Source organism: Alexandromys fortis, unplaced genomic scaffold, assembly GCF_014885135.2.
Source record: "Alexandromys fortis isolate MF-2015 unplaced genomic scaffold, M_Fortis_MF-2015_v1.1 scaffold_3, whole genome shotgun sequence".
NCBI lineage: Eukaryota > Metazoa > Chordata > Mammalia > Rodentia > Cricetidae > Alexandromys > Alexandromys fortis.
The window spans coordinates 28,041,043-28,051,474 of NW_026067909.1; the positions used below are offsets into that span (position 1 = coordinate 28,041,043).

At 46.8% G+C, this 10,432-nt stretch overlaps 1 protein-coding gene across 6 annotated transcripts in view; it reads right to left on the bottom strand.

The window, feature by feature from the left end:
- The window catches only part of Tmco3 (transmembrane and coiled-coil domains 3), a 34,954-nt gene that overhangs the window by 7,292 nt on the left and 17,230 nt on the right, over positions 1-10,432 (bottom strand). For 5 of the 6 annotated variants that reach the window (XM_050136715.1, XM_050136719.1, XM_050136717.1 and 2 more), the window contains 3 exons: positions 9,347-9,533; positions 3,734-3,854; positions 1,591-1,786 (listed from right to left, as the gene is read on the bottom strand). In XM_050136715.1, coding sequence (XP_049992672.1) covers positions 1,591-1,786; positions 3,734-3,854; positions 9,347-9,533 — 504 coding nt within the window. The remainder of the gene's footprint in view (positions 1-1,590; positions 1,787-3,733; positions 3,855-9,346; positions 9,534-10,432) is intronic. The other variant, XM_050136720.1, reaches the window with a different exon arrangement.

Sequence of the window (10,432 nt, forward strand, 5' to 3'; positions counted from 1 at the left end):
ATTCGGTGGAAGAGGAACAGTTAGGTTCCTCAGGGCAGCGTCCTGTCTCGCTCAGCGGCGTGGCCAGGCTACCTGCCAGCCTTTCCCAACCCCTAGCACTCACTTCCTTCCTTAACTTCTGAAATTGCTATTTAATGAGTACTGTACAAATGGATTCACTCAGCCATATACAGCCTTTGAAGAATGCCTCCTTCGCTTTGCATGGCTCCCTGGGCTTTGTGGGGACAACAGTTTTACTGTAGGACAGCATTACCTGCTATGGATAAGCCACAGTTTCTCCTTGTTTATTTAGTGCATGCATGTTGATGTGTGTGCATGTGCACTTATGGAGGCCAGAGGTCAGCTTCAGGTGCATTATCCAACCACACTCCCTCTTGCTTTGCTTTTTATGTATTCATTTTTGGAGACAGGGTGTGTCGCTGAAGTTCAAGCTTAGCTGTTCAGCTAGACTGCATGGCAAGCAAGCCCAGGGACGCTTCTGCCCCTGCCCCTGCCCCTGCCCCTGCCCCTGCCCCTGCCCCTGCCCCTGCCCCTGCCCCACAGCACCTCACTCATGGATCACAGGACCTTGTCACTGCCTGGGTTTTGCACTGGGTCTGGGGACCCAAGCTCAGGACCTCTTGCTTTCAAGGCCAACACTTTAACAACAGAACCGTCTCCCCAGCCCTTTAGAAGACCACAGCGTCTTACTACTCACCCTGAAGAACAATCACACTGGATTTGGCCATGAACATTCATGAATTTCTGAGTGAACGTACACCTTCACGTTTCTGGAATAAGTGCCAGGTTGCACGGCTGCTGAGCAACACGGTGGAGGTGTGTGGCAATTCCACCTTGCTATTTAGGCTACTTAAGGATGCCCCTGACCTTCCCCCACTCTCTCAAGAGAAGTCTACTTTCTAACACAAATCTGGTTTGTCTTACTTTTATTTTTAAGTCTTTTTAAAAAAGATGTATTTATTTATTATGTATAGTGTTCTGCCTACATGTATACCCGCAGACCAGAAGAGGGAACCATATCTCTCATTACAGATAGTTGTGAACCACCATGTGGGTACTGGGAATTGAACTCAGGTCCTCTGGAATAACAGTCAGTGCTCTTAACTGCTGAGCCACCTCTCCAGGCCCACATTTTCACTTCTTTTATTTTTTAAGATGATATTATTTCCCTCCTTGCTTCCTTCTAAGCCCTCTTATACCCGTCCCCTTGCTCTCTTTCAAATGCATACATGGATCTGTTTGAAAGTCCTCTTTATGACAACAGAACTCATACCATTCACTAGCTCATCTCACCAGAAAAAAATAAAAAATGGTTTGAAACTTGATCTGTTATTTTGAATGCAAAGCTGTGTGAAGCTTAAGATAGTTATGTGTTTCTGTGCTTTTCATGAATACACATCTGTTTTTTAAAAATGTAAACCCTGACTCGAAACACAAACAAAATAAATGCAGCGCTCATAAATCATATTTCCCCAAAGTGGTTGGTAACGATCAGAAGGTCCAGTCACGGTAGGATAGACTGTGTGTGAGATAAACACTCCGAGTTTCAATGCTTTAACCGCTTCTCAAGTGAGAAGGCGGGGCTGTTACCGTCAGCATCAGAAAGATGAAAGCGGACACTCCTAGGATCAGGATTTCTTTGTTCCCTTTGCTATCCACGTGCAGTTTTCGGTAGTACGGGCCTATGAGGTAAGTCTTTATGATCAGACATAAAAGGAAAATGGCAGCCAGCGAAAAGAGGGTCTGTCCAATCAGAAACAGGATCCGCAGCGCTTCCATGATAACACTAGAAAGAAACGAGAGAGATGGCATTTCACGTTCAAATATAGTCCTTTAAGGTCTATAAATCATCTGAAAATATTTTCTTTAACATGTTACAAGGTAAATGACTGAATCATACACAGTTTTTGTTTTTAAATGCTAAAATACAATCTATATATTACATTAACTTAGAAAATTAAGTCATATGCCTCAAATGTGGATTGTTTTGGGATCTCTACTTTGGAGTCAATAAGTTTGGTTTTGTTGAGACAGGGTTTCTCTGTGTAGCTTTGGAGCCTGTCCTGGAACTCACTTCTTGACCAGGCTGGCCTTGCACTCACAGAGATCCACCCGCCTCTGCCTCCCAAGTGCTGGAATTAAAGGTGTGTGCCACCACTGCTCAGCTGAGAAATACGATTTTTAGGATGTTTAAGAGAACACCAGAACTGGGGAGACACCAGTGGATGAGAGCATTTGCTCCACAAACATGAAGATCTGAGCTCAAATACCTGACACCCATTAAAAAAAAAAAAGGGCCAGGTGTGGTCATGCACGCTTTTAATCCTTTTAATCAGGAAGCAGAGGCAGGTAGATATCTGGGAGTTTGAGGCCAGCCTGGTCTACATAGCAAATTCCAGGTAAGCCAAAGCTACACAGTAAGACCCTGTCTCAAATAGCAATAACAACCAAAAAGAGCTGAGTATGGCCACATGCATGCTCAAAACCCCTGTGCTGTGGGGGTTGGAAATGGGGGAACCTGGGGCTTGCTGGCGCCAGTTTAGCTCCAGATTCAGTGAGAGGCCTTGCCTCACGGGAATGAGACAGAGTCATAAAGCGGGACACCTGATATCCTCCTCAGCATGCACGCCCCATGCCATACGAAGTACACTGCACACACACATACACCATAAGCATACATTCATGTACACACATACACATATACACACACCATACACAGATGCACACATTCAAACACATGCACACTCACATGCATACACATTATCCACATACATTCCTGTAGACCCACACACACATATACACCATACAGAGATGGACACATGCACACACACACACACACACACACACACACACACACAGAGTCTCAACTGACAGCTTTTGGTCTCTGGAGATGCTATATAATAAAGCTAGAGTCAGATAAGCACAGTTTATAAGAGTCAGTTAGAGTGTGTCTACTCTCTCTCTCTCTCCACCTTCCTAATTCTGTAGGGCTCCCTATATTTTTCATCTGTGCTTATATTCTTTCTGCCATTCCTGGAGGCCAGCTGGACTTGTAACATAACCAAAGGTTTTTTGGTCAAGTTAATTTTTAGTTGACTTTTCCTTTCCTACGGACCAAGCAAGGGCTGAGTAGGCTTGGGGCTGTTTGGGGAGAAGAATGAAAGGAATGAAGGACACAGCAGTGGTGATGGAATGACATCCACCCACATCTCTTCTACATCATCACAGGGCATGACACACATGCAAAGACATATGTCTATGCATGTATCTATGTACAGCTATGTATATAGATCACTGCTTCCCCAAGGCCACTGACTCACTAAAGCCTCCGATTGCCTTAGAACCGGTGAGCTACTGTCCCACTCCATAACCACAGCGGGGAGCAGTGAGGCTGTGTAATCTTCCAGTCCAGGAGCTGGTAGACAACAAAGCCAGGGTCAGCTCAGAGACATATGTGACATGAGTTAGAGACCACACTGGGAAAGGCATTGTGTAGCTTTTTTGTTTTGTTTTGTTCTGTTTTGGTTTTTGATACAGGGTTTCTCTGTGTTGCCATGGCTATCCAGGAACTCCCTCAGTAGACCAGCTGGCCTCAAACTCAGAGATCAGAGATCTGCCTGCCTCTGCCTCCCGAGTGCTGGGATTAAAAGGTTGCACATCACCACCTGTCCTGTGCAGCATTTTTATAAACAAAAGACTTTAAGTTAGACAAGCACACGATACGGATGCTTACTTGGAAGACGTGCTTGCTCCGGCCTGGATGAGCGTGGGCATGACCGCAATGAAGAGCCCCAGCTGCACGTCCTGCATCACCAGCATGCCAAGCAGCACTGTGCTGTAGTCAATGTCACCTGCTGGTGAGACAGCTACTCAGAACCAAGGCTTAGCGACGCGAGTGCCCAGTCTGAACCCAGGCCCTGGGGGACTGTCACCTGCTAGTGAGACAGCTACTCAGAACCAAGGCTTAGCGATGCGAGTGCCCAGTCTGAACCCAGGCCCTGGGGGACTGTGACTGCCCAGCAGGCATCGGCAAGTGCCACACATGTCTGTCAACCCGAATCCAGTCTCCAGAGCCCATGGCAGGGGGGGGAGGGGAGCTGCCTCCACAAAGTTGCTGTCTGAACGCCACAAGCACACCACGGCACATGCTCATACACCCGCACAATAGTAAAGTTAAAGCAAGAAATATCACAGGACTTAACATATTTTCAAAATAATTCACGTAATCTTCAGAACTTAAGTAAAAACGACTTTCAAGTCTCTTTGGAGCAGTAAGTGGGGCACACTTGTAGGCCTAACTACTGCGAGGCCGAGGCAGAAGGACCCCGTTAGCACAAGAGTTTGGGGCCATCCTGAGCAATATAATTACGAGGCCTATCTCAAGACAAACCTTAAAAGGGTTATAACCTTTAAAATCAATGTTTGCTCTCAAAGACATTTTATTACTAGTTTTGCTTGAGATGGGTATGGGCAGTTTTCACTATGTTGCCCAGCCTGGCTTGTAGGCTCAAACAATCCTCCTGCCTCAGTCTTCCAGGTAGCTGGCATTACAGGTGCACACTATTGCCCTAAAAACATTTTATAAAGAAAATCACCAAAATACCTGATTTCTATGGCTTGCTATTAATATAATTATAGCAAAATGCCATTACAAAAGATACTGTGGCAAACAAGACGACATGCTTGGGTAATGGGAGCAGGAGCTCTCCGTCCTTACCCTCAGCCCCTAACAAGCCAGACTCAGCCCTTCAGGTGACAGGTTCCCACATTCTGCAAACCACCAGAGCAAGCCCCTCCCTCTCCCCCTCCCTTGGCATGTCCTTCTACGGGAAGGGGCTCTTCCTAAACACGCAGTAAAGCAGAACTACAGATTGCATATCCACCTTAGCGGTTACCTCTTGTTCTTATAAGTAATTGCAAAACCCGTGGATGGAGCAAAACAGAGCGGCTCAGGATACGCAGTGGCATGGGCTGCCATCTTCCCAGCTGCTGCTGCTGTCGCAAGCCCTCCCCCTCCACACCCGGTTCATCACTCAGATGTCTCTTTGGGCTGCTGGGGTGAAAGTTCTTGTTTTCCAACTTGACATTGTATCAATACAGACATGCGCTGCATCTCTGTGTCTCCTCCGATCCTGAGACTAGATCCGATTGGTTTCACAGTATCCCAGTGACTATGCTACTGATGGCATTGTCTGGTCTATGATTGAACACTTAGATTATTAGTAATTTTTGTTATTGAAAGTAATGCTGTCTTTAGTATTCTTTTATAAGACTTTTTTAGGACATATATTTAGAGAATTTTCTCTTTTGAAATCATTCTCCAAAGACACTGGGTCCACTTAGAGTGCAGAGGCTCCTGAGACTCGACATTCTGTCAAAGCTAGTTAAAGTCAACATACCGCAGGAAGACGGCGAGTCTGAGGGCAGCCTGGGCTACATTTTGAGATGCTGTCTCTAAACAAAACAAGAGCAGAACAGCACCTCCTCCTCCACTCAAAAGGACAACGGGAAATGGCACCGTGGTGGTATTTGCTTGTCTCTCTAGGGTGCTCACAATAAGCAGAATCTTTGCAATTATTTACCCAGGTATCTGCTCCCACAAGGCGTGTTATAATTTCCCGTGGGCTGCGATTTACAGGGTCTTACAGAAGTTCTTGCTCTGGGCCCAGGGATGCTTACATTGTTGTCAACCTGACAGGGGTCGAGAGCCACCTGAGGGACAGCTGCTAGGCACACCTGTAAGGAGACTATTTAGATGAGGCTAGCCTCTTGCCGTGCCTGTGAAGATTATCTTGAAGAGGTGGAGGCGGGACCGACTCCAAATGTGGGCGGGGCCATTTCTCAGGTTGGGTCCCACACTGTCAACAGGACAAAGGGAACTGAGCTGGTGCATCCATTGCACCATTGCACTTTCTTCCTTACTGCAGACATAACCAGCTATATCAAGTTCCTGACGCCTCGACTCCCCAAAACCGTGAGTGAAAATAAACCCTTCCTTGCCTGGGTTGCTTTTGTCAGGGTTATTTCTGCCACAGCAACAAGGAGGGTAACTAAAACAAACTACTTTGCAGAGTGAGCCAAAGTTGTCCCTGGCCTGTGCTCATTTATTATTTATTTGGGGTTTTGCAACAGGGTTCCTCTGTGTAGCCCTGGCTGTCATGGAACTCACTCTGTAGACCAGGCTGGCCTTGAACTCACAGAGATCCACCTGCCTCTGCCTCCCAAGTGCTGGCATTAAAGGTGTGCACCGCCATGCCCAGTCTATGTTTTACTGTGCTCACAGCTTTCAGTGTCTTCCTTTGGGGTCAGCGTTTTTTACTTTAGGGAGTGGACACTACGGTCATGGGTCTCTGGAATATGGTCTCTCTCCCCTTCAGTAGCTCTCAAGCTCCGCCCCTCGTGTGTTGCTGCTGAGTCATGTGAGCTCGCTTTTTCCAGGTCAGGGAAGGGCTCTGATTCCATCCTTTCCATCAGGGCAGCTGTTCTCACCAGTGACTCCCCAATTCCTCTGACGTACCTGCAGCACCTGGGCAGGCTGTTCAGTTCCACACGTGCTTGTGGCAAGGCTCTACTACCTTGTCACAGCCACAGGGGGTCCTGTCATCTGGAGGACTCTTCACTCAATAGTTTTCAAATGTATTTATTATGTTTATGTGTATGAGTGGTTTGCCTGTGTATATGTATCTGTGCCCTGTGCACACAGCACCCTAGGAAGCCTGAAGAGGTCACTGGATCCCCTGGAACTGAAGCTAAAGAGAAGGGCATGTATGAGCTGCTATGTAGGTGCTGAGAACCAAATCCCAGTCCTCTGCTAGAACAGCAGATGCTCTTACTCACTGAACCATCTCCCCAGCCTCTCCTCACTCAGTCCTCAAGGGCCATTCCTGCCTCTTGGCCTCTAACGAATCTGAAGTTCCTTTTGCCAACTCCCATGAAAATGCTGGCAGATTCTTTGTTAGAATAGCTGTGAGTTTACAAACAAGGAAAAATAACATCTCTTATCCATGACCACAGACAAATTCCCTGATTAATCTTCAGGAATACTGCAGTATGTTGTTTTTTCCTTATTCAAGGGTAACACACACCTTTTGAGAGATTTATCTCCAAAATTTCTTGTATATCTTATTACTACTATACATTAAAACTTAAAAAAAGAAGACAAGATCTTTAGCCCAGGCTGGCCTACGTGGCTAAAAATGATCTTGAACTTTTTTTTTCTGCTTTGCACATTATAATGCACAACGTTAACGAACTAAAAGCAACAATACATCTACTTAGATGGAACTACGCAGGGCTACAGAAAACACCGCACTTGGCAGCAGTGACATGGCTCTGACCTTGCCTCCTTCATCCGCCTCCCAGCACAGCTGACTAGAGAAAGGCCTTCACCCTGGATGACTCTGCTTCGGCGGTCAGCTGAACATATTGTCTTAATTTTGAGAGGTACCCCAGTAAAGCCACATGTGGAAAGTTCTCAAGCACCACAGCCTTGTACACGGCCTCCTGATTAAGTGTCAAGCTGGCCAGTTCCTGCTCTGTGAAGTACACAGCCATGTCTTCAAAAATCTTAGGCTCTGGTTGTACAGGCTCAAAAATTTCAGGACTGAGGTTCAGGCCGCCACCTTTGAGCACGTGGACAACACCACACCGACTTGATCTTGAACTTGTGATCCCCCTGCCTCTCCCGCCCAAGTGTAGGGATTACAGGCCCAATCAACTCTGCCTAGTTCATGCAGTACTGGGAATTGAAGCCAAATCCTCATGTATTCTAGGCAAGCGCTCTACCAATGGAGCTATATTCCCAGTCCCCAGTAATCCAGGTCTGCAAATCTCATGCTCCTCACTGTTTCCCTGGCATGCTCCCCAGCCCTAGAGTGTGGGATATGAGGATGTTAGAAAATGCATCACCAGCCCGGCCCTTGGTCGCATGTCTGCATCTGTGACCTGTTCTCCCGGGCAGCGGCAGATGCTCTGTCTTCTGACATGACCTCATGGTACAGAGAAGGCACGTGTTATTGGGCCACTTGTCTATTCCATTGAGTGTTGAGACCTCCTTGAGCTAGAGATGGCGTGACTAGGGCAAACTTCAATTTTCCCATTCAGTTTTAGAGACATACTTCAAACCCAAGCTTCCTGTCTTCCTCCAGGTCTGGAAAACCACCAGCCACTTTCTGCAGCTTCTCCTACACAGGTCAGACTTTCCATCTCTTCTGCATCTAAAGGTTTCTTGCCTGTTCTAAGCTTTTGGAATGTGACATAATTACAGACGTGACACCTTTGTTTAGGTTCTCAGGCACTTGATTGTGCCAGTATGGTCTAGTGAATATTCTTGTGAAGGAGGGACTCACGGACAGAGGCTGACAGCTGTCCTTTCTAGAAGCAGATTTCCTCATGTGCAGGCCACCAGTCAAAAGCGACTTCACACAGGCCTTTTCTCTTTCACCAGTGAGAAGCCCCTTACCCCAGGTTGTACTATGAGTGACAATTCCAATGGGACTCCGGAGCTCCGCCCAGCTTAGAGCTCAGGAGGCTGGGGGGCAGCTCCACACACTGCTCCCCATCAGTCTCTGTGCCCAGCACAGCAGTTGGAATCTCACTAGAGGAGTTAACCATGTCTTTTTTTTTTTTCCAGTTCCTCTTCTAATCCAGATGTGTTTAAGGCATCAAGTGACATTACCATGGCATTCTGGCCTCGTGAGTTACCCTCACCAAGTAAGAAGCAAACACCGATGTCCCCGTGAACAAGTGAATGTGAAAACGTTACCGCTGCCAGAGACATGGAGCTTGACTCCAAGGCCTCTTGTGACTGCTCCATGCTGCTCTGGTCTCACCACCCCAAGCAGCAATTCAGAGAGGACCACAGTTCACACACACAGAGAACAAACCGAGCCAAGAACAGGAGCTGGGGGTTTTGTCACTGTTGAAAGGCTCTGGTTTCACAGATAAATTCACCAATTGTGTGAGCGCCTCGTGCTGCGACATCTAAACAGACCAACAAGAACATGGGCCCCTTCATAAGCTACCACCTCCACAGGCTCCACACACTGTGCTGCAGCTGTGTGGTCTTCTGGTCCTGGTCTGGTTTCTTTCTAGCTCTCTAGTGATGATAAGCACATGAGCAGGCAATGGGCTCCTTTTAACCCAGCAGAACACATGGAGTCACTGCAGTCAGCAGCAGAATAGCCCCTTGAAGGGCTGAACATGTACCCGAGGAGCCACTAACAGCTGAACAGCCCTGTGAAGGAGGGCTCACAGTTCGTCCTCACAGGCCTCCAGTCACGAGTCTGCAGGTGAGCTGCGCACGAACATTAGCTACACACATACTTAGAACATGCTGCTTACCTACCTTCTTTATCGCCCCGGGCACTGCCCATGAGGAACCTGGACACCAGGGGTGTGCTTGATAAGGACAAACAGGTGGAAATGAAGACGCTCTGGGTGGGTCTGATCCGCAGAAGGTGTCCCCACCATAAGCCAAAGGCAATCATCAGTAGTGTCATGTAACAAGGTCCTTGTAAGGATATCTTCCACACCTTGAAAAGAACACATAGACTCATACACATTCAGGGACAAGAGCCCATCTCTGAACTAGGGCCAGAGCAGAGAACTGATATTTCAGGAAAGAAGGAACTCACAGCCCATATACTCAGACATAGTAAACACACATCCCAGGTTGCAACACACTCAGGCACAGACGCTAAGTACAAGCATCTCACAGTATCCCTGGAGACTGGGTATGGCTCCCTTACCCCCACCAAATACAAGATACTGAAATCCTCTGATGCTTAAGTCTTCTATTTTAAAATTTTATTTATTTACTTTTATGTGTATGGGAATTTTGTCTGCATGTTTGTCAATGCACCGTATTCATGCCTGATGCCCATGGAGCCCAGAAGAGCGTGTCAGGTCCCCTGAGAATGGAATTACAGAAGCTTGTGAGCTGCTATGTGGGTGCTGAGAAATGAGCCTAGGTCCTCTGGAAGAGCAGCCAGTGCTCTTAACCACTGAGCCATATCTCCAACTCTACTCAAATCTTCCTATTGAAAAGGGGCAATATTTATGCCTTCCTGTGGATTTTAAGTCATCTCTAGATGACTTATAAGTCTCAATACAATATAAAGGCTATGCAAATATTTATATTGTATTAGTAAGGAAATTAATGATAAAACAAACCAATTGTATATTCAATATAGAAATTCCTGTTTCTAAATATGTTCATTTTGCAGTTGGCTGAGTCCATGTATGCAGAACCCACAATATGAAACACTGACTATGGTCATTTATACATGTGACTTCTCTGTTCCCTCTAGTATATGTATAAACACTTTGTTTTTTGAGACAAGATTTCTCTGTGTAGCCTTGGCTGTCCTGGAATTCATTCTGTACTGGCCTTGAAGTCAGAGATCCACCTGCCTCTGCCCTCTAGAGCCAT